At 38.1% G+C, this 25542-nt stretch overlaps 1 protein-coding gene across 1 annotated transcript in view; it reads right to left on the bottom strand.

The window, feature by feature from the left end:
• Positions 1-13697: 13697 nt before the first annotated feature.
• Positions 13698-25542, bottom strand: part of CTNNA2 (catenin alpha 2) — a 1329932-nt gene continuing 1318087 nt past the window's right edge. The window contains exon 19 of the mRNA XM_061156261.1: positions 13698-14872. Coding sequence (XP_061012244.1) covers positions 14585-14872 — 288 coding nt within the window. The 3' untranslated portion in view covers positions 13698-14584. The remainder of the gene's footprint in view (positions 14873-25542) is intronic.

Genomic DNA, 25542 nt, shown 5'->3' with positions numbered 1-25542 from the left:
TCCTTATGTTAAGAGGATGAAGAGAAATTTACATTTATGTAGGAATGATGGCAGCACACGGGGCTCCCAGGTGGCACCTTGGTAAAGAATCTGCCTGCCAGTACAGGAGATGAGGAAATGGCAACCTACTCCAGTATTCTTGCCAGTAAAAATCCCATGGACAGAGGAACCTGGCAGGCTATAGTCCATGGGGTCGCAAAGAGTTGGACATGACTAAGCATACACACACACAATGGCAGTACACATTTGCTCATATTGTGTTGTATTTAGTTGCTCAGTTGTGTCTGACTCTTTGTGACCATATGGACTATAGCCCCTCAGGCTCCTCTGTCCATGGGGAATCTCCAGGGAAGAATACTGAAGTGGGTTGTCATGCCCTCCTCCAGGGGATCTTCCCAACCCAAGGATCAAACCCAGGTTTCCCTCATTGCAGATGGATTCTTTACCATCTGAGCCACCAGGGTAGCCCAAGAATACTGGAATAGGCAGCCTATCCCTTCTCCAGGGGATCTTCCCAACCCAGGAATCGAACCAAGGTCTCATGCATTGCAGATTTTACCAGCTGAGCGACCAGGGAAGCCCTGTGTTTCTCTAACCCCTGCCCAAGCTTTAGTGCATCCATGAATATCTATTGCTCCAAATATTATAGAAAATATCACTCACTGAAAGTAAGCAAATGTTTTCTGCTTAAAATAGTCTTTTCCCAATCATAACAGGAAAGTGAACATATAATTTTAAAAAGGAACTTTTTAAGGAAAAAGAATATAGTGATTGAGTGGGAATGGGGAAAATAAATAAGCTTATGTTGGCAACTGATTTTATAGCACAAACTCCCTTTTAAAACAGAGCTGAGACTGCAGCTTTAATGAAAGATTCCTACAGTTCTTTTGACCAAAATGTATTCATTAATTGCCTTCAAGTGGGCACCTGATTGGAGAAGGAAATGGCAACCCACTCCAGTATTCTTGCCTGGAGAATCCCTTGGACAGAGGAGTCTGGTGGCCTGCTGTCCATGGGGTCGTACAGAGTTGGACACAACTAAAGCAACTTAGCAGCAGCAGCAGGACACCTGATAGAAGAGCTGACTTGTTGGAAAAAAAAACCCTGGTGCTGGGGAAAATTGAAAGTAAAAGGAGAAGAGGGCAGCAGAGGATGAGATGGTTAGATAGCATCACCAACTCTATGGACATGAATTTGACAAAACTCTGGGAGATAGTGGAGGACAGAGGAACCTGGCGTGCTGCAGTGCACGGGGTCACAGAGAGTGGGACATGACTTAGAGACTAAACAATAAGTGCCCCAAAGTGCTCTGATCTGAGGAAATCCAGACAACTTGTTTGGGTATAATTGTATCAAGCAACAAAACTGATATGATGAAGAGTTCTCATCCAGGATATATAACTCATATTAGACTTATAATTAATATCTTAATCTCTGAGAAAATATAGCCTACAGTGATCTTAATTGTTTTGACATCTACAGGACATAATCTTTGCCCACTATATTAATCACACCCTGACCTGGTAAATACAAAATGACAAGTATTTGTGATGCCCTAATAAAACACATGAGTGTCAGAAATTGTGAACTAAATCCTGCAAATATTCAGAAGAGAATCTTATTGGTGAAGTGTTTAGAAGTTCATTGGTTTGAGTATGTAAGAACATCCCCTCTTAGGGTGTTCCTTGACACTAAGAAAGATACACAGTGCTCCGTAAGCATCTTGAAATTTTGAAAAGAGTATGCACTCCATTTGGGAATAATGTGCAAACCTATTTATAGGATTATCAGAAGACTCCCAGTTTTAAGCAAGATCCAAGAGATTTGACAACAGGTTAAGGCTGTGGCAAAAATTTCCTGCCATTATCAAATATCACGATAATAGAGAATCAAGGGCAGATATGGATGCTTGGTGGAGTCTTTGGCAAACCAGACTTGGAGAGTTTTGGTGGAGACCCCTTAAGCTCTAGAGCAACATCATATCTTCTGTGTGCTCAGTTGCTCAGTCGTGTCTGAATTTTCACAGCCTCATGGACTGTAACCTGCCAGGCTCCTCTGTCCATGGGATTTCCCAGGCAAGAATCCCGAAATAGGTTGTCATTTCCTACTTCAGCGGGCCTTTCCAGCCCCTGGACATTAAAACCATGTCTCTTGCATCTCCTGCATTGACAGACAAATTCTTTACTACTAGTGCCACTTGGGAAGCCCCTGAACTTCTGTAGCATAAAACAACTTCCATGTCAAAAGTTGCTCCTGTTAAGTTACTGGGCTCCAGCAGGAATCAAAGGATTTACCAGATCTGCTAATCACAAATTGGGTATGTCATGTGCATTAAATCTTAGCATCAGCAGGATGTAGTAGCAACCCAGTGTACAATGAAAATGATTCAACTGGATTTAAGAATGGTGGAACTAGAGAACATGAACAAGGTGCCATGCTGTAAGAACCTACGTCTACTGTACCTTACCTCTTCCTCAACTTAAACCATTGGCCTCATGGAGAAATTCACCATGGTGTAAGAAATTAATTTGAATTTGCCTTATAAATTGATCTGTTTGATATGTTGGCATGAGCAAAAAATTGCCAAGGCCATGTGTGTTAGTCACTCAGTTGTGACTGAGTCTCTTTGTAACCCCATGGACTGTAGTCCACCAGCCTCTTCCATCCATGGAATTCTCCAGGCAAGAATACTGCTTTGGGTTACTGTTTCCTTCTCCATGGGATCCTCTTGATGCAGGGATCAAACCCACAGCCCCTGCCACATCACCTGTATTGCAGGCAGATTCTTTACCATCTGAGCCAACAGGAAAGCCCATACTACAGCCCAATTCTGAATTTATTTCCCATCACCCTAATCTTAGGCTCTGCTGAATTTGAAGTTCTAGTTCCCATGAGAGTAAGTTTCTACCAAGGGTACAAGAATGTTTCTACTGAGCCATTAGCTACAACTCCCATGTAATCACTTTGAGTTCTTCATGCTGATTGAATAGAAGTAAAAAAAGGCAGTTCTCAACCAACCTTATGATCATCAGGAGCTAGGATTGCTGCTATATGCTGGGTGTAAGGAAGCATATGCATATACTTAAGACATTTGTTTTGGTATCTGTTGGTGCATGCATGCCTCGAGATGACATGAACCGTCAGTTGAAGCAACCATGACTCAATAAGATTGTCAGGATCCAGCCCCTTCAGGGATGAAGATCTGTGCCATACAGTGGAAGTGGAAGAGATGATGAATGTCAGTTGTAAACTTGAGAACAGTTGCAGCAAGTGAGAACGTAGCTCATGGTGATGTCAAATCTTTCATAGATATTTTGGCTAACTATCAGCTCAAAGAGTTGGTAATGGAAGGTACTTAAGAATTATAACTTTATCTAAACAGTGCAAGGGGAAGATTATAGGAAAAGCTCTACTGCTCATATTCACATCTTTTGGGCAATTCTGATCTAACCATAACTCTGGCGCTCTCTATGAGCTCATATTCCCTTTACGTTGATAAAGTCCTGCTTCAAGCACACCCAGATTTCTCTCAACCCAAGGCCTTCCCTGATGCCATGAAAGATCAAAATGTTCAAATAAGAATGCTATGCAGGAGGTCTCAAGCAGAGCTGAGTACCTCTACCCACATGAGTGACAATGAGGAAGCACCTTTAGTTATATATTTTTCTCATTCTCTGATCCTACTTTTCCTACTCCCTCATTACTAATTCTTGGGATTGATACCCGAAAATAAATTATCTGCACCTAATTCCTTTTCTTAAGTTTCTGTTTTCAGGCTACTCCAAACTAAGACAGGCTTGGATTCAGAACTTACAGTCTGTTATTTCAGGCCTCAAATGCTCAGTGCATTATACTTCTCAATCTCATTCTAAACAGAAATCAAACCATCTTCAGATCTTCAAATAATTAACTGGATACCTTGTTGAAAATTTTGACTTAGGCTTGAGTTGTAAAGTATTTGTGTGTGTGTTCCTGCCTGATATTTATCCCTGGATCTGAATGTAGCTTTTTATGTACACTTCTCAGGCAGTTCTAGTGATAAAGACTCCACATGTCAGCGTGAATATGCAAAACAAGCAGGTTCAATCCCTGAGTCAGGAAGATCCCCTGGAGTAGGAAATAGCACCCCATTCCAGCATTCTTGCCTGAAAATTTCCAAAGGCAGAGGAGCCTGGCAGGCTGCAATCCAAGGGGCTGCAAAGAGTTGGACACAACCGACTGCACATTCATATACACATATATACACATATGCACATTCATACACACATATATACACATGATAAGACAGTAAATTCAATTTAGGTCTCCCATAATATTCTCTTTCACCAAAAAAGAGTTACAGTTGATTACTCTGAAATGACCTTCCTTTCCTAATCCTTCCCCAAATTCAAGATGTTTTGCTCAGGTCAATACTTCTTTGAAGTGTATCCTTCCATAAGAACCAGAATAAACAGGCTTGCTTTTTACCTCAGAGAAAAATGGTAACTTTTTAAACACAGATTTAAACCTTCTAGTGTTCTGCATATTACTGATCTAATTTGATAGGCATGAATCCAAACCAGGGATGGGAAATGGCTCTTGTAAGGGAGGATATAAGACTTTAAATATTTAGCACTGTTAAAAGTATCAGAAGCACTGTTATTATTTCGCTTTTAAATCATGGCAAAATACAACATAGTATGAATTATATCATAATTTTTAAATGTACACTTCATATAACAAGTGAATTCACATTGTTGTGCACCATCATCCATCTCTAGAATTCTTGTCATGCTGTGAAACTGAAATTCTCTGTCTACTAAACAATAACTTCACATTTCCCTCCCTCTTCTCAAACCCCTGTCCACCACCATTCTCCTTTCTTTCTCAATAAAGTTGTCTAAACTGTATACCTCATATAAATTTAAATATACAGTATTTGTGTTGTATAACTGGCTTATTTCATTTAGCATATCTTCACTGTTCATCCATGTTGTATCACTGGCCAGAATTTCATTTCTTTTTAAGGCAGAATAATATTGCATTGTATGGTTAGGCTATTCTAGGATATTATTATCTATTCATCTATCAATGGGTACTGGTACTATTTCCAATTTGGGGCTATTGTGAATAATATTGTGATGAATAATGATTGTGCAAATATCTCATTGAGATCCTGCTTTCAATTATTTTGAGTATACTCCAAAGTGGAATTACTGGCTCATATGATAATTTTGTGTTTCATCTTTCGAGGAGCTATTATATTATTTTGCATAGTAGCTGCAACATGCTATATTCCCAACAGTAATACACACGGATTCCAATTTTTCCACATCCTTACCAACACTTGCAGTTTTCTATTTTTTTTTTTTAATAACAACCATCTTAAAGAACGTGAGATGATATCTTACTGTGGTTTTCATTTGCATTTCCCCAATGAGATGGTTGGATGGCATCACTGACTCAATGAACATGAGTTTGAGTAAACTCCGGGAGTTGGTGATGGACAGGGAGGCCTGGCGTGCTGCAGTTCATGGGGTCGCAGAGTCGGACAGGACCGAGCGACTGAACCGAAACAGAATGATTAGTGATGTTGAACATCTTTTCATGTGCTTATTGGCCCCTAAATATTCTCTGAAGGAATGTCTAAGTAATTTGCCAAGTTTTTAATATCAGGTTGATTGATTTTTAGTATTGAATGGTAGAAGTTTTTATATATCCTAGATATTATCTACTTATACATATGGTTTGCAAAAATTTTCCCCCATTGTGTGGGTTGCCTTTATATCACTGTATCCTTTGAAGAACACAATTTAAAAAAAAATTTGCTAATGGTTTGACTTTTTTTCCTTTTCTTTATTTTCTAATTGGAGGAGAATTGGTTTACAATGTTGTGTTGGTTTCTGCTGTAGAGCAATTCCAATCAGTCACAATTATATCTCCTCCTTCTTAAGCCTCCTTCCCCCCTCCAATCCCTCACCTCTAGGTTATCTCAGAGCGCCAGGCTGGGCTCCCTGTCTTATACAACAGCTTCTCTCTAGCTCTCTAGTCTACACATGATAGTATATATGGACAACGCTACTTTCTCAATTCGTTCTACCCTCTCCTTTCTCCACTGTGTCCACAAGTCCATCCTCTCTATCTGTATCTCCATTCCTTCTCTGCAAATAGGTCCATCAGTATTATTTTTCTAGAAAAATATTTTGATATTCAGTTTATCTGTTTTTCTTTGGTTGCCTGTGCTTTTGGTGTCATATCCAATAAATCATCATCAAACCTGATATTATGAAGATTTTCCCTTTATGTTTCTAGTAAGATGTTTATAGTTTAGATTTTATGTTAAGGTCTTTGATCAATTAAAGTTTTGGATATAGTGTAGTGTAATAGTCTTGATTCTTTCTTCTGCATGTGGTTATCCATTTTTTTCAGCATCATTTGTTGAAAAACTATTCTTTCCCCACTTAATAGTTTTGGTGCCCTGGTTGAAAATAATTTGACTTTATGTATGAAGGTTTTCTTCCCTGAAACCTCTCTTTGATTCCACTGTCTATGTCTGCCTTTATGCCAATATTATAATGTTTTGATTACTGTAAACTTATAATAAGCTTTGAAATTAGGGATTGTGAGACCTCCAACTTTGTTCTTTCTAAAGGTCTTTGACAAGATTCTATATGCACTGGAGATAGATTTTTCTACTTCTGCAAATAAGGCTATTGAGATTTTTGACAGGAATTGCAGTGAATCTGTTGCTCAGCTTGGGTAGTATCAACATCTTAACAATATTAATTCCTCTAATCCATGAACATTGGATGTGTTTCTGTTTATTTATGTCTTCCTTTTGTTTCAGTGATGCTGTGTGGTTTTCAGTGTACATGTGTTCTCTTTGCCTGGTCAAGTTTATTCCTAAGTATTTTCTTTTTGCTGTTACTGTAAATGGGATTGTTTCTTAATCACTATTTCTTTATTATTCATTATTAGCATGTAAAAAAACAAGAAATGTTTTATATGTTGATTTTGTATCCTTTAAATTTGTTGAATTTGTTCAATACTTTGAAATATTAGGGAGGAATCTTTAGGATTTTCTACATATAGGAGCATTTCATCTACCCTCAGAGAAAATATATAACTTCTGCATTTCCAATTTGGATGCTTTTTATTTTTCTCACCTATTTGCTCTGGCTAACACTTAGAGAAAAGGCAAAAGTTGGCATCCTTAGAGGCAAACCGTTCAGTCTTTCACCATTGATAAGACGTAAACAGTTGCCTTTTCGCTTATGTTGCTTAATATTCTGAGACAATTTCCTTCTCTTACTAGCTTGTTCAGTGTTTTTATCATAAGAATATTGAATTTTTTACTTCATTAATATGGTGTTTAATACTAATTGATTTTTGTATGTTGAAATATCCTCACAGACCTGGAATAAACCCCATTTGGTAAAGGTATGTAATCCTTTCAACATGTGGTTAAATTCTATTTGCTAGGTTTTTGAATCAGTATTCATCAGGGATATTGATCTGTAGTTTTTCTCTTGTAGTATCTTTGCGTGGCTTCAGTATCAGGATAACTCCAGTCTCATAGAATGAGGATAGAAATGTTCCTATTTTTCCAATTTTGGGGGGAGAGTTTGAGGAGGATTTTTGTTAATTTTTCTTTAAGTATTTGGTAGAATTCAGCAGCAAAGCTGTCTGGCCTTGGGCTTTTCATTGTTGGGATGTTTTTGATTACTGATTCAATATCCTTATTGGTTATGGATCTGTTCAAATTTTCAGTTTCTTCATGGTTCAGTATTCTTAGGTTGTATGTTTTTAGGACATTATCATGTTATTTTATCTATTAGCATACAGTTGTTCTAGTATACTTTTTATATTGAAGTGTAGTTGATTAAGAATATTATATTAGTTTCTGATGTATAACTTATTGATCTGATATTTTATAGGTTGTATTCCACTTAAAGTTACTACAAAATATATTTCCCTGTGCTCTACAATATATCCTTGTTCTTTATTTACTGTGCACAGAGTAGTTTAATCTCATACCCATATCTCATCTATCCCCTCCCTTCTTCTCCTAACTTATAACCATTAGCTTGTTCTTTATATCTGTAAGTCTATGTCTCTTTCAAAATATTCATTTGTTTTACTTTTTAAATTCCATGTATAAGTGCTAAATACAGTATTTGTCTTTCCTCTGTCTTATTTCATAAACATAATACTCTTTAGGTCCATCCATGTTTTGCCAATGGCAAAATTTCATACTTTTCATGACTAATATTCCACTCTGTGTGTGTGTCTGTGTGTGTGTGTGTGTTTGTCTGTGTGTGTACACCATATTATGTTAAATGGTGTGTACACCATTTTATCAATTTATCTGTTGATGGAGACTTCATTTACTTCCATACTTTGGCTATTGTAAGTAATGTTGCTATGAGTATTATGGCACATGTATATTTTCAAATTACTGCATTCATTTTCTTTGGATATATATCCAGGAGTGGAACTATTGGATATGGAAGATCCATTTTTAGGTTTTTGAGGAACCTCCATACTGTTCCTCTTAGTGACTGCACCCTTTTACAGTCCTATCAAGACTGTGTTCCCTTTTCTCCACATTCTCACCAACACTTGTTTTTTGTGGACATTTTGACAGGTGTAACATGATATCTCATTGTGAGTTTCATTGGCATTCCTTTGATGATTAGCAACATTGAGCATTTTTTCATGTGCATGCTGGCCATCTGTACATCTTCTTTGGAAAAAATGTCTATTCAGGTCTTTTACCCATTTTTGATTGGGTTCTTTGCTTTTTAAATATTAGATTATATGAGCTATTTATAAATTTTTATATTAATTGTTAATCATATCATTCACAAATGATATATTTGCAAAGAAACTATATAATGGAAGGAAATCATATATTTCTTTTCATTCAGGAGGTTACCTTTTGCTTTGTCTATGGTTTCCTTGCTGTGCAAAATATTTTGAGTTTAATTACCTTCCATTTGTTTATTTTTGCTTTTGTTTCTTTTGCCTTAGGAGACAGATCCAAAAAATATTGCTACTGTTTATGTCAAAGAATATTTTATTTTCTCTTTTAGGTTGTTTAGTTTTAGGTCTTACATTTAGCTCTTTAATCCATGTTGAGTTTATATTTGTATTAAAGTGTGAGGACATGTTTTTTTTTTTTTTTTTATTTTTTTTTTCCATGAGCTTTTATTTATTTATTTTTTCCAGTGGGTTTTGTCATACATTGATATGAATCAGCCATGGATTTACACGTCTTCCCCATCCCAATCCCCGCTCCCACCTCCCTCTCCACCCGATTCCTCTCGAAACATCCCACCCTCGCCTTCTCCCACAGAGTCCAAAATTCTGTTCCGTACATCTGTGTCTCTTTTTCTGTTTTGCATATAGGGTTATCGTTACCATCTTTCTAAATTCCATATATATGTGTTAGTATGCTGTAATGTTCTTTATCTTTCTGGCTTACTTCACTTTGTATAAGGGGCTCCAGCTTCATCCATCTCATTAGGACTGGTTCAAATGAGTTCTTTTTAATGGCTGAGTAATATTCCATGGTGTATATGTACCACAGCTTCCTTATCCATTCATCTGCTGATGGGCATCTAGGTTGCTTCCATGTCCTGGCTATTATAAACAGTGCTGCGATGAACATTGGGGTGCACGTGTCTCTTTCAGATCTGGTTTTGAGGACATGTTTTAATTTCATTCTTTTATGTGAAGCGATCCAGTATTACCAGCACAACTTATTGAAAAGACTGTCTTTTCTTCATTGTATATTCTTGCCTCTTTTGTCACAGATTAATGGCCATTATTGTGTAGGTTTATATCTGAGTTCTCTATTCCGTTCCATTGATCTGCGTCTGGTATTAGGTTAGACATTCTTGCCTTCTTTTGGTTATTATTTGCATGGAGTATTTTCCCTTTCCCCTTTCCTTTCCCTTTTAACTTTTGTGTTTCTTTAGATCTAATGTGAGTCACTTGTAGACAACCTATAGTTGGCCATTTGAAAAATATCCACCTCTCCCAGTCTTTACACACTGGATCTGTGAAGGAAAAGGCCTTCACTCATCAACCTGACATAAATGCTTAGAGTTTTTTCAGGCCTTTTTAAGCATGTCTATTTCCTGGTCCTCTGGGCTTTTCCCATCCAATATTCCAGTTTACATGGCTGCTATTAAATGTCTTATATTTCCTCAGAGTCTCATCTCTGCTTCTTCTTAGGGTCTTAGACGCTCTCTTGTATTTCTCTGTGCATAATTTCTTGCCCCAGTAGCTCACAGATTTGTAACCTTCCTACAGTTTTTAGATGCCATTGGTACCTGCCATTGCTTTCAGTGGGCTCCAACCTGATATTGAAACCATGCCACCATTTCCACCATAGCTTCTTATTAGGCAAAACAGAAATCAGTCACTTAGGAAGACAAAGACAGCCCAGAACAATGCAAACAAGTTTGACTTTTTCCCCCATTGCCTGGGAGGAAACGGGAATTGCACAGCTTCCTCCTGACCATGCTTTGCCAGGGAAGAGGTAGTTCTGGGTGAGCAAAACCACGCCAAAATTTCGTTCCATAGTAAGTGTAGCCTTTTCTTTCTTTTTTTTTTTTTTTAAGTGTAGCCTTTTCTTTGTTAAACATGTTTGGCTACTACAAATCCATAAGTGGTTTCTAGAGTTCCCACAAAGCTACTTTGGTCAGTGTTTGCTATTAACTTTGTGTTTCCACAAGTGAACCCGGGCCTAGAGCTTCCTAGTCTGCTCCTTGCTGTTGGCACTCCTCGGCACTGACATTTTTAAGAGGTTATTAATGACCTACTGTAGTTAATCCACTTCCTTTTATTACCTTTAAAAATTCCACATCTTCAAGCATAAGTACTGACCTCTTTGATTTGGTTAATAGACAATGACATAGCAACAGAGATCATATGACTTATCCATTACTAGCAAATTTAGTGACTACAGCTTATTAAATCACAGTATTTTGAATGCTTATTGAGCTTGATGATTCAGCTATACACAATGTTTTGTAGATTGTTATACTTCCAGTGTCTGAAAGGTGTCATACCTATTATTGATGCTCAAAAGTGATGATGTCGTCCTAATGACACATCGAGCCTATTTATCCATGACCTAAGCCATGAGACAACTGTTTATAAAAGCTGACTTCTAAAATCAAAGTTGACTTCATATTCTTCAACACTTAGTGAAGGAAAACCTACAGATCTTCTGAAGATAACCTATGTTTCCTGGATACTTTAGGCCCTTGGAAGTATATAAAGTTTTTATCTTTTAAATCATCAGTTGTAGCTCAGAAAGTTAGAAGTTGAGATTTATCCAATTTCCACCCATCAGGAATATGCATCCTCCATTATCCCAGGGTGCTACTTTTGAAGGAAATATTCCAGATAACTCTATTTGCTTGAGATTACTTCTTTTCTATCTTTTCAAATATACCATATATTCAGTATGTTTCAGTCCATGTTCACATACTGCTTTGTAGTTGCTTTCCAGTTTTCTGACTCTTTAGCCTCTTTGAATAAATTATATAATAATCGTTCTTACTCCACATCTCATTATTCAAGAAGTAACTGCAATTCTTTCTTACACTGCTACCACAAATATCCTTTATAACTAGTATCAGCCCCTTTCAGGTCTCATCTCCTCATAAATTATTAGTTTCATCGTACACAGACACTGCTTGCTTTTATCACCATTCCACTTTAAAACCCAAAATTTCCTACTGGATAATGGTCACACTCCTTCATGACCCTCCTTGGTTTAGCCTCATACTACACTTCCACATTTATTTTCCCCTGTCTGCATCATGCTTCCTGTGACTGCACTTGTTTTCAGACCTGGACATATGCTGTTCTTTTTTCCTTGAATGCTCACCCCAGTCATCTACCAAATTTACTCATTATACATTTCATTCATGCAGCATATATTTAATTTTTGTTTTCTCATTTGTAAATCATATCACTTGCATTAATCCTTCCCCAACTGCTTCAGTCCCCAATGTGTTCGGACTTCTTTTGTCTTTTTCAGCAGTCATTTCTTTATCTTCTTCATTTGGCACATTAGGTACAATTTCTTGGCATATTTACTTATCTTTTTTCTGCCTATATCCTATGTTGTCAGCTAGATTGTACGTTTCTCAAAGCCAGGAAACAAACAGTAAAGCTTGTCTATTGTTATAGTGCTCTCAGCTGTATTTATATTTAATTATGTACCTGAACACTTATTATTTTCCTTGATCACAAGAGAAACGATGGGCAGTGTTGATATTTACTCAATAAGCTTTGGTAAAACAAACAGAATCAATGACTTTTTTCCAGAAATCACACCCGTAAAACATTGCTCACTCTCCTGTATTAAAACATTTAATTCACATTTAAGGGCAAAGTCAATGGCATTGTCTAGATGCTCCTCTGATGCCTGCTGACTATTTTTCAGGATTTGCCAAGAAGTTTTTGAATTTTAAAAGTTTCTTGGCTAGTGTGAAGAATACTTCTTTCAACCCATTAAATCATAGAATGCATAAACCAAGAGAGTTATGCCATGCTCAAGTGTTAACAAGAAATGTTGCCAGTAAGCTCAACTTAGGACCTGGCTCAGGGAATGCATTCCATAAATAGTTGTGAATCAATAGCAATGGTTTCCTTTCTCAGCATTTACACAAATTAAGGGAGCAGGGCAGTTGAAATAGTGGTTTACTGATTTAGTGCTGAAAACCACTGTACAGCTATTGTGGTGGATCCTCCATCAATAGATCATTCTCAGCCTGGGTGGTATTTTCATCACCTCATGGAGATGAGTAGTGATTTGAACAGAGCCATCTTTAAATAGGGCTCTCCTTGTGGCACAGACAGTTAATCTGCCTGCAATGCAGGAGACCCGGGTTCAAACCCTGGGTCAAGAAGATCACTTGGAGAAGGGAATGGCCTCCTGTTCCAGTAGTCTTACCTGGAGAATTCTATGGGCAGAGGAGCCTGTCCATAGAAACATTTTGGACTAACTGTTTCTTCTTCCACAACTCTTCATCTCTTTGGGACTTTGTATCTAAGCTGATACAAAGCATAGGTGTCCTTGTCTCCCAATATGTTACTACATTGCTAAGAAATAAGACGTCTTACCAGAAGTCTTCTAGAGACATACTATAACTTGCTAACCTGTAGAGATCATTCAAATGGGAGGAATTTCAAGAACTCAGATGAATATGTTTTTTTCCCCTCACTCCTCGAGGCATAGCTGAAAGACTATACCCCACTCTTTCTTAGTAGTGAAAGAGAGGCCTTCTTTCTGTAGTTGAGATAAAAATATTTTGAAATGAATAAAATATTTTAAAATTAATGGACCTCTCTATAATTTTTTTCTTGATTCAATTTCTTCTGAGAACACATTAAGTTTCATAAGTTTAGCCCAGGGCTAAACATGGCCCAGAAAATTCTAACATATGATTTTCTCATTAGATTCACTTTGAAAGTGAATAAAAACCACATGGAAAAACACACAGAAAAATAAATTCCTGGACTATAAAGATAATCCAGAGTTTTCTTTACATGTCACTTACCTACTCTTACCCCCAATTTCTAAAAACACAAAGTATTTTTTAATCAGTTTTCAAGAAGATGCTCTAATTGTCTATAAGCATGCATTCAAAGGAGGAAAACATTCTTCAGGTGTCAAGATTAAATGTGTTTATTTCGAGTTAGTGGATACAATGGTATATTAGATACCAGCACTCCAAGCTACACCTATGTATTTGCCTCTAAACCTTCACACGTTGTCAGTTTCCATTCCTCTAACATTCCATCACTGGGCCTCCTATTTCTAGCAAAGTCATAGTTCAGTTTTTTGTTTTTTTTTTTTTAAAGTAAGAGCAAGATGATCACCACATTGTGCTTCCAGTGCCCCCAGAAGGATTATAATTCTTTTAAACAAAGGTTTATTGTTTTCAGTAAAGGGGGAAATTGATAACAAGAGCACTAGTAATGGCACGACTAGAAGAGAAAGAACAGAATACAGATTAAAAGAAACATTTTAGGCTGGATGACTTAGTTTCTCCTTAGTAAAAACTCCACATAATATTATGGACATGATGTCAAAGTTAAATTGTTCGATTTGTGGGCCACACACTTAAGCGTATTGGCTAGTACATTTTTGCACTTAAACAGAAGCAATACAAGCTTTATGTTCTACCATTACACTTCCAGTTTGTCACTTATTAATATACCTGCCAACCTAATGATTCTTGCATGCATTAGAGTTTGCTTTTGTAGAGTTAATTTTATTTTCCCCATCCCTCCCACTCCCATAAACACTGCAATGTGAACTCTGCCCAATTTTATGAGAATGTTGCAAAGGACAGCTCTGTGCCACCTCGGGACAGGAATTTCCCGTCCCCTCCTCAGGCTAGAGACGGATCAGTGGTATTGATCACATCTCATCTTACATGCAAACAGACACTGTTCCTTATTTTCCCCATGCCAGAGGCATACGAGTCAGCAGGTATGCATACAAAAATGGAATTAAAAAGGAAAAAAAAAAGAAAGAAAGAAAGAAAAAGCTTTCTTGTTAAAGCCTATCGTCCTAGAAGGAATCCATTGCTTTGAATTCACTTAAAGCCTGTACAGGCGAAATGTGTTTCTTCTGAGAACCTCGTCTCACTCTTGTCTGGAATTCTTCAGGCTTTTCTCTCTTAACAAGGGGCTTCTTCTCTGGTGCCTTCATCTTCCAGGACACAACAGGTGAGTTGACAGCTGCTGTCCCATAGACCTTCTGGTATTTCGTTGAGGCCACATAAGATGCTTTCACCGTGAGGACAACAGCATTCATCAGGTTTTTAGCTGCCTGGATGAGTGACGTGGCACTGTCCAGCTGAAGTAGAAGAATGAGATAAAAATGGGTTAGTCAAGGCCCAGCATTCAGAAGATGGAGGTGCAATTTCACATTTAAAACAAAGTTGTGTCTGTGCTGGTATCCAGTATTTCCATAAAGGAGCAAACTATTACATGACAAGATGAATAGGTTAAAAAAGTCACCTGTCTTCTATTCCTAATCCCAACATAAGGAGGAGGAAAAAAAGAGGATATTTGATGATACACAGTTTTATATAATCTCAATACCACTAAAGACAAAACTTTTTTTTTAATCACGTAAGAATTCCAACATAAGAGAAATTTTCCAAAGTGGAACACCTAATGTTATTACATTAGGCTGACTGGTAATGATGACAATTACTAAAATGTTTGAAAAGCATTTGGCAGGCACTGAAGAATAAAAAGTTATAAAGGTTTTCCATCTCAGTTTTATGGTCCTCCCAGTGAAAGTATCTATTTATAAATAATTTCTCCACCCTGACCTCTGTATTGATACGGATGCAGGCAGCTAGGCAGAAGAACATATCCATGGATACACTGACTTTTTAATTAGGTGTCTGATATTCTACAGTATCTGTCTGACTATTCCCAGGTCTTAAATGTACCTCATATAAAAATATCAACAATTGTGTTAGGTGTGTTTAGGTCAGAGAGCATTCAATAAGGCCCCCTATTCATGTGCTAAATGAAATATTGTTTTCTTAAGAAGTGCCAAATGCGATTTTAAGAACTTTGTTTCCCCACTCAACTCTCACAACAATGCTGTGACGTAGGTATTACTGTCATTGCCATCATATGGTGAGAGATCTAGTGCATGCAGAGGTCCAGTAATTTTCACAAGTTTACTCAGCTTAAGTGATAAGGTCCTTCAAGACTGTACTACTGTACCATACTGACACCCTATTGGGTAGGATGACTTTAAAATTGTTAAGACAAGTCACAGCTTAGAGCAGCATTGGTGTGCAAATTCACATCCAGACTCTAAGGCCAAGGATTTTTCAAGTTACCTCTTTTCTGCTTTTCATCAGTTAGGCAGCATGTTACATACTTCATACTAGACCATTCAATATCTGTTTCAAACTCCTGGACAACAAAAGCTGGAAAAGTTCAAAACTGCATTTCCCAGTTCAGTCAGGATTGTATGTGTCACCTAGTGACAGGAAAGAATTAACAGCTGGACTACAAATATTACTCCAGCCTCAGGGATGCCTGAATGTAATCTATTCATCAAACTTATAGTATCAATTAAGGAAAGGTATCCCATTGCAGCTAAATGAGAAATTCAAGGCTGTTGCTAAGGAATGTGCTCCTAGATGCTGAGGCTGTTCATTGTATAACTTGTAATCAATGACTGTAGCTACATTAGAGAATGGGAATGAGGCATACGACCTTCTGGGTGTGAGGAATTAACAGTGTTTATGCCCAGTGACCCCAAACACTGTGACTCCCCATGTGATATGACCTGCATTCACTTAACTTGTCATTTCTTGTGAACCAAGTGAGTCTCAAGTAGTGACTGGGGACATCAGATGTTATATCTAAGGGCTCTATTATGTTACCCTGGCTGTTATCTCTTCTACATCCTTTATTAAAGCTAAGTAAACATATTCTGAGCTTAAAAACTTCTATGAGAAATGAACTCAATTCTTCTACCACAAAAAGCTTATAAAATCAGATCACTGGAGAAAACAACAGAAGGAGTTTTTTAAGTATGAATTTCTTACAATGCCATAAAATTAAGGCTTCACCATACACACACACTCATACACACACACATAAATTAAACGTCAGTATTACTTTGACTCCACAATAATATAGAGAAGCAGAGATTTGTGGATTAGAGCCATGACTCAAGGAATATATAATTGACTGCTTTGCAAATTAAATCAACCAAATGGATAGAGTAATCACTTACACTACCAATTCTATTACACTGTATAAGATGTCCATATACCAAAATAACCGTTTAACCAATAGTGTTTACTTTATACAGCATAAATTTTAAAGTCAGCTAAGGAAAAGAAAATTCTAGATTATTCACATTAATAGAAGGGAAGCCAAGCACAGATTAGTGCAGTGATGTTCTAAGTATGGTCTCTGAACCAGCAGTATCAGCATCACCTGGGAACCTTTTCAAAATGCAATCTCTCAGGCCAATCCCGAAATTTCTGAATCGAAAACTGGTAATCCAGGAGATTCTGATTCATGCCAAAGGTTGAGAACCTCTGGATTAATGAAACCCAAAGACTATCTCAAGGCTTGTTTCATCCAATGATTTCAGACTTTCACCATCCACAAGTTTTGTAACATCACAGCTCGTTAACTGATTGAATTTCACTTTTTCATCTTTCCAATGATACTTTCAGGTAGGAATACAAATAATGAAGAAAAGAGATAAGATAGCAAAATGCTGGGACAATTAGGAGTTCAGTCACGGTTTCTTTAGCGCTAGATACAATACCCTTCAGCCAATTGACAATTCCCCGTAAAAGTCTGTCAGGTTTCAAAAATGAGCAATATTCATTTACAAAGTTAGTTGCTTCTATTGTGGGCTATGAGTGAAGAGAGGGTAGAATGATATTAATATATCAGGGACAGTTGTCTTGATTTGCTTTGGAGCAAGAGAATTAGTAGAAGTAGAACAGGACAAAGTATGTCATTTGTATTTTAAATTGTCCCTGGAAAAGCAAATCTTGGGAGAACTGAGTAAGTCCAAAGAGAAGAATTACAAGTAATCTGGAGATTTTTACCACAGATTCCATTTTCAGATAGATGGTGTCTAATTCTGCTGCAAAAATATGATAGCCTCTTTCTTCTTCAGAACCCCTTTGTTCTCCCAGCCTGACGCATGAATCCTGTGAATAAACCTAACACAGTGGTTGAGAGTGAGATGATTCTGAATGATTAAGCCAATGACTTTGTTCAAACCACCTGGTAGGGCAGGTATTAAACTTATGGCAAGGCAAAATGAGGAGGTGAGGTCCAGTTAAGCCTGAGCAAATACATTCAGAGGTAGTAAGGCCAATCCAAAATCAATGCAAAATTTGACTTTTTCTTAAAAATTGAATTCTCTAAGGGTACATTTTACCATTTGCCCTTTACCCACTGTAATGATTTAGATCATTTTCAGCACCATCATAATTTGTTTTAGTTAAAAATGGGTTTCCTTTACACTTGTCCAAAATACCACTGAGACCTGGTTTCCAAGTGGCGCATTTTGTTAAAAATGCACTTTCTAAAGAAAATACCTTAAAAATCATAAAGCTACATTTCAAGATGATATTTAAATAGAAGGTTTAGCAAAACTTATTTCACATAATTGCATCCTATTTCCTGATGTATACTGTAACTAGGGCATTTTCAAACAAAACATGTTAATGAATATGTGTAAATGAAGTTCTCATAATAATAACCAACATTGATTGTTTACAAGGTGCTTGGCATTGCTTTAGTCCTTTTAGTTAATTTGCATGACTCAAGAGTCAAAGGAGAAGGCAATGGCACCCCACTCCAGTACTCTTGCCTGGAAAATCCCATGGACGGAGGACCCTGGTAGGCTACAGTCCATGGGGTCACTAGGAGTCGGACACATCTGAGCGACTTCACTTTCACTTTCCACTTTCATGCATTGGAGAAGGAAATGGCAACCCACTTCAGCGTTCTTGCCTGGAGAATTCCAGGGACGGGGGAGCCTGGTGGGCTGCCGTCTATGGGGTCGCACAGAGCTGGGCACGACTGAAGCGACTTAGCAGCAGCAGCAGCAGAGTCAAAAATCCTTGAAATAGAAACCTCTACACCACCTTTTACAGATGAAGAAAGGCAAACTTAGGGAGGTGAGGTAAGGTAACTTGTCCCTGTTCAGTTCAGTTCAGTCTCAGTCATGTCCGACCGACTCTTTGCGACCGCATGAACCACAGCACACCAGGCCTCCCTGTCCATCACCAACTCCTGGAGTTCACCCAAACTCATTTCCATTAAGTCGGTGACACCATCCAACTATCTCATCCTCTGTCGTCCCTTTCTCCTCCTGCCCTCAATCTTTCCCAGCATCAGGGTCTTTTCAAATGAGATAGCTCTTCACATCAGGTGGCCAAGGTACTGGAGTTTCAGCCTCAGCATCAGTCCTTCCAATGAACATCCAGGACTGATCTCCTTTAGGATGCACTGGTTGGATTTCCTTGCAGTCCAAGGGACTCTCAAGAGTCTTCACACCACAGTTCAAAATCATCAATTCTTCGGCACTCAGCTTTCTTTATAGTGCAACTCTCACATCCATACACGACTACTGGAAAAACCATAGCCTTGACTAGACAGACCTTAGTTGGCAAAGTAATGTCTCTGCTGTTTAGGTCGGTCATAACTTTCCTTCCAAGGAGTAAGCGTCTTTTCATTTCATGGCTCCAATCACCATCTGCAGTGATTTTGGAGCCCAAAAAAATAAAGTCAGCCACTGTTTCCACTGTTTCCCCATCTATTTGCCATGAAGTGATGGGACCGGATGCCATGAGTTGGCAAAGTAAGAATTAGGACCCGTACTATCCATTTCTCACCAAAGCCCAACAGCTGAACCACTATACTGAGCTACTTCTCTTAAGCCTCATTCAGTCTCTGGTGTCTTGTTTTTCAGTCACAATCTATCATTCAAAACGAACAAATCTCAGTTATTAACTCTGTCTGGGCATCTGATGGGCTTCCCAGGTGGCTCAGTGGTAAAGAATCTAAGTGCCAATGCAGGAGATGCAAGAGATGTGGGTTCAATCCCTGGGTCCGGAAGATCCCCTGGAGCAGGAAATGGCAACCCACTCTAGTATTATTGCCTGGAAAGTTCCATGGACAGAGGAGTCTGGTGAGCAACAGTCCATGGGGTCACAAGAGTCAGACATGACTGATCACACACAAACAGGCAATCTTATAAACATCATGACTGAGTCTATTAAGAGCTTCTATCTCCTGATCTGTGATTTTTGGTCTTATCCTCAGAACCTGCATTCTTTCTAACTCTATCTCTGGGTGTTGGATGTGCTGCGTGCATACATGCTAAGTCGCTTTAGTCCTATCTGTCTCTTTAAGACCCTATAGACTGTAGTCCGCCAGGCTCCTCTGTGCATGGGATTCTCCAGGCAAGAATACTGGAGCGTGTTGCTATGCCCTCCTCCAGGGGATCTTCCTGACTCAGGGATGGAACCCACAAACCCGCATCTCTCTTTACCTCTGAGTCACTGGGGAAGTCTTCGGGTGTGCTACTGCCCAGTAATCCTTCCTGGCCCTTTGGCTGTTCTCCTGGCTTGGATTCACCATAATGGCAGCAATGCCTGGGGTCTGAGCCCTGCAGATTTGTCTTGTACTTGCTCAGTTTCTCTGAAGCACATTCAATCTACGGCAGTAATAACTGGCTGTACACTCAGGTGGGGCTCAGCTACTCTGATGAGTGTTATAAGCCTTTAACTGGGCTGGCCTTCCTAGCTTAACAAGTCTCAAAGGTACCCCAGTCATTCCTCAAGCTGGCCTGCATATTCACTGACTAGACTCACCCACAGAAAGATAATTGTGCATTTTCCTGCTCAAAGGCCTTTCTACTTCTTTGAGTATGCACATGCCCATGTGTACTCTCTCATGTTGGATTCCTTGCAACCCCATGGACTGTAGCTCACCAGGCTCCTCTCTCCATGGGATTCTCCAGGCAAGAATATTGGAGTGGGTTGCCATTTGCACCTCTAGGGGATCTTCCTGACCCAGGGATTGAACCTGCATCTCCTGTGTTTCCTGCATTGTAGGTAGTTTCTTTACCACTTGAGCCATCAGGGAAGTCCTAAAATTCCTCTATCAAGTCTAAGACAAGTGGCTACTTAATTAAAAAAAAAAAAAAAAAGCTTACGTTTAATAAATGTGACCCTGAGTCATTCTCTGGACTAGCTTCTCAAGTTTCCCTTCTCTCACCCAATCACATCACGATAGAGGAAATACTATTGTGTTCAACTGGGACTTAGAAGGGCCATACAGCTTGTCCTGTACCATGATGGTAGTAAGTGGTAAAGCCAAGATTCAATCCCAGAAAGCCTAACTTCAGAGTCCATGCTCCATCCATCGCTTCATTCTGTTTCTCAGAGTTGTGATAGCAGACAAATCCACAATCCTAAAATTCATCAAACTGTGCTAGACTAAGTCTCCCCACTCCATCCCATAGGTGTCTGTTGTCCCTAACCACAGAAAATAGGCTTCTTCTAATTCTGTCACTATTCTTTTTAAAATATCAAAGTACTATTTTAAAAAGGCAACAGATGTTTGCTCACATCTTGTTCTATTACAGTCCATGAAAAGCAAATAGGGGTGGGAGAACTGTTTTACAGCCATTTTTATAGGGTTTTTCTGGCTCTTTTTCTGCCTCTCTTACCACTCTATTCTTCTTCACCTCATTTAACACCTAATAGATATCTTTTTCCCTGCATTTTCTTATTTTGTGTTTTGAATAGAGAGAAATACTAGGGGGAAGACTTTCCTGAATTATGATTCTTCCATTAATTGATATTTGTGCTAATTCCTCATGTCAAAGCTGAAGATTGTTGTGAAAAGTGCTTATAATGAATCTTTAAAGTTTACAGGATCATCTGGAGATTTCTGAAACCCCATGTCCTTAGGTTTTATGCTATTTCATTAACATGGGGTTAATACTGCAAGAGGTGCTCAGTTTGAGTAGAAACAGAATTTGACACAAACGTGACTGCAAGACTCAAATCACACATGAAGGTGCAATTACATTCTTAAAACACTAATTATCATTTACTCTCTACCCTACATCTGTCTACTTACACATTTATTCATCCAAGGATTTCTTCACAATAGATATCTATTGTGTATCTATGTTGTGTCAACCACTGGGCTTAAGTGTTGGGTATACAAATATTAAACCAGAAGTTTTCATTTTTGTTCAGTTTCTAAGTCAAGTCCAGCTCTTTGTGACTCCCATGAAGTTTTAATGCTCTATTATATATCCTTTAGTTGGATGTGAGGTGTTAAAATCCCAGAAAATAGAGGGATCTACCTTGAATCAGATAGGGATAGGGTAGGAAAATAAAGCTTACTGGTGGACATGATGTCTAAACTCACTTTGATGGCCTGAACAGAATATTGTTGGTGCCTAGATGATTAAGAATGCTGAAGAAGAACAATTTTAACATTTCTCTATCATACAAATGGGTATATATGGATGAATTCATCCAGGTGATATTAATAGAAACAAGAGGGATGCTGCAGTGCTCAGCTATTGAGTTTAACTTTGGACAAATGCAACAATGTGTGTGCTATAAGTAAGTGGAGTGAGTTATCAGAGGGAGAGCTGAAATTCTGTGAGTGAAATTTAGGAAAACCATGTTTTGTTTATATCGGTTTTCCCAGTCCTGCATACTCTAAGTATACAACTTATGTCAATTTCTGATTTCTTCTCCCCTTCACTTTCCTTATTTAGTGTTTCTACAGAGAGACATGATAGAATGTGGAATAAAATAGTAAATCCATATTCTGCCCTTGGGTCAAAAAGTCCAATGAATCTACTAAAACTTTTTCCAGCATTATACTTCTAATGTCAAAATCAATATTCTTTTAATAATCTAAGACATAAAACCATCAAGAAATAACTATTCCCTTGACAGACAAGGCTACTTTTGATTCTGTTAAGTAATTAGCAATCCCTCACCCTTGATAATAATGGTAAACTTTCTGGAACCAACCAGCAATAAACCAAATGCAGTTTAGATTTGACAGCTGGTTTAAAAAACAAAACAGTGCCCCACCCCCGACCAATGGCATTGACAAAAGTGCAAAGTAATGTGAAAGAGGTGGAGAGAAATGCCTTGGATTAACCACATATGACACAGTGAACATTTTAGGATGTTAATTTGTGAGGGTCAGACATATAATTACAGAAGAGAATTAAGGTTTCACTATGTTCTACATTAATCCATTTAAAATATGCATGTAGAGATAGAAATACAACCTGGAAATGAATCTATTTTCTAAAAAGCTGATTATCTATTACCACAAAATAATGAATCAGAAATGGCAGTTCATGCAAATCCCAAGTACAAAACAATCTGTCCTTGCATTAAAAATAATACAAATGTCATGGGACTACTGGCTAAGTTAAATTGAACAAAATAAACCAAATCATTTTGAAGGTGATTTTGAAATATAAAAACCAAGGAATGACTACCCCAAAAAGCATAGGAGTGCCTGGGAGAGGAAACCCAGTCCCCTTTGTGCCTAGGCTATTTTAATTTTCTCAACTCAGAACTAATGGTGCTGATGACTTTCAAAAAGTTAAAATGGGGAGAGTCCATTTTAGCCCCTAGCAAGATCTTTTAATGGAACTACGTTAGTGTTTAACATATAAGAACAAGAAGTATTTTAATGGGACTATACTATACATATTCAAGGCCAAACTTCCCATCCCAGTTTGGATGGGAAGAAGTTGTGATGGAAGAACTTATAATAAATTGAAAGTAAATACCCTGAGAAAACTAGAATCTCTCTACTGTAGCTGGTCATTTATTTATATTTAAACAGTTATCTCTCCAAAAGGAGTCACAAATTGCTTTGCTTGCAGGAGGAAAAAAAAAACCAGAGGTTTTGCTGTAAGTCAGCTTTGCCGTTAATGAATGGGAGGTTAGAAAACCGGAGCATTGCAGCCTATTATCAGCCAAGAAGAACATTTCATGTTTAAAAAATCCATGAGGCTTTGAAGAGATATTTGATCTCTTCAGAAACTGTGATACATTTGAAATACCTTGAAATATCTGCCTACTTTTTCCAGAGTCTATATCAATAACACTTTTTAAAAATGCTAGCAAATCCAGGGTAATAAATAACTGAAGCAAACAAAGACATGGTGAAAATTGCATCTTTCCCCCTTCATGGATGTTTCCATGCTTGTAAAAAAGTTGGTTCCTGTATGGAAAGCCCTCATTTCAGTGCCCAAGCCCACTCACTCTTCCTCATCAAACATCAACAATGAAATAAACTAGCAAAGCCAAATTCCTTCCTGTTCACAGTGGTGAACACAGAGGGCAGCAATTTGCTACTAACCTCTAGGTGTCCATGGCAGGCATTATTAATCAATCATGGCACTTTGCTCCCTCAGAATCTGCTCAGTGGCATGGGAAACAAAATTTCTTCTCCTCCTTCTCCAAGAGGTCATATTTTGACAAATGTCAAAAACAACTTGATACAGTTTAGAACACAGTACATCATTTACTATATATTTCTACTTCTATATTTAAATTGTTTAATACTTTCTGTATTTGTTACTACGAATCCGATCATGGACAAGTATTTTTATCTAAATGATGCAGCACTTAATCTTTATTTTTCCCTATAGTTAAATTTCAGGGATAAACTGAATATTGTACTGACATCATAGTGTTTTAGTAGCTCAGTCGTGTCTGACTCTTTGGGACCCCATGGACTGTAGTATGCTAGGCTCCTCAGTCCATGGAATTCTCCAGGCAGGAATACTGGAGTGGTTTGCCATTTCTTTCTCCTGGGGATCATCCCAACCCAGGGACTGAACCCACACCTCCTGCATTACAGGAGGATTCTTTACTGTCTAAGCCACATTTGAAAGACATCATAGCATGATTTGCTAATTAATGAAATCATTAAATAGAAGACATAGTATGAACAGAAATGCAAAGCATTGGAGGGAGGGTGATTTAAATCAGATGATAAAAATTAGCTGAATGTATTAGCAAGTATGATGTCTGAAGTGCAAATGACCATCACAGGTATGCTGTGATTACTGTTAAAGAGAAAATAAGCTGCATTAAGTCTATTAATATTAGAACATGCACCAATCCTTGATAACAGGGTGAAAATACTGTAGTTTAACTCCTAAAGAGTTGGTTGCATCCCAAGGATGTTCCCAGTTGATTACAAGATTTTGAAAGTTTTATAACTTCAAGTAGTGGATCAGTCACAACAGAAAGGAGAACAAGGGGTTCACTATTTTTTTTTTCTGCAGAGTTTCCCTGAGTGCTGCCAGGGATGCAGCTGGTGCTCTACCAAGGCTGAGGGCCAGTTGTTGGGAAATCTGTATGAAATGGCTCAAGATGAATTGGCAAAGATCTTAGCAGAAAAGCCTTGCAGTCCCAGCCAGGCTAAGAAAAAAAATCTCCAGTGCTGCTGAGAAATTTACCAATTGGCTCTCAGATAACCTTCCCAACTGGACATATTTGTGTCTTCCTTTCCAATTCATTTCAATAGGTAGTAGCTCTTCCTAGTCAGCTAGTCTACTGATTAACTCTCTTCATTTGCATTTTTTCAATTATAGGTAAGTAAACCTTCGGGACTCCCATGAAGGCTTAATTACAGTCAACAAATTTCCTAAATATGGCATAGAGCCATTTTTTTTCCCTCACCATTAGAGGCAAAAAAGTTTTTGCTCAACCCCAAGCAAGGCATTCTTGCTAACCTTGGAATCCAAAGAGAAATGGGAATATTGGGATTGTTAACCCTTGGAAAGTTATAAACAGGTATCTCTACTCCTCCAGGTTGTCTTCATCTCATTTTTTTTTATATTTCTTTTTTTCCTATACATCAGGATCTCCTGGCCCAGAGGTCTTCTCTGGGTTGCTTTCATACAACAATAGAAGCATAGGAAATATATCCAACAAGAGA

The sequence above is a fragment of the Dama dama genome, chromosome 11 (assembly GCF_033118175.1).
Source record: "Dama dama isolate Ldn47 chromosome 11, ASM3311817v1, whole genome shotgun sequence".
Classification (NCBI taxonomy): Eukaryota; Metazoa; Chordata; class Mammalia; order Artiodactyla; family Cervidae; genus Dama; species Dama dama.
The sequence above is the reverse complement of the archived record's forward strand: the minus strand, read 5'-3'. Positions and strand labels throughout refer to the sequence as shown.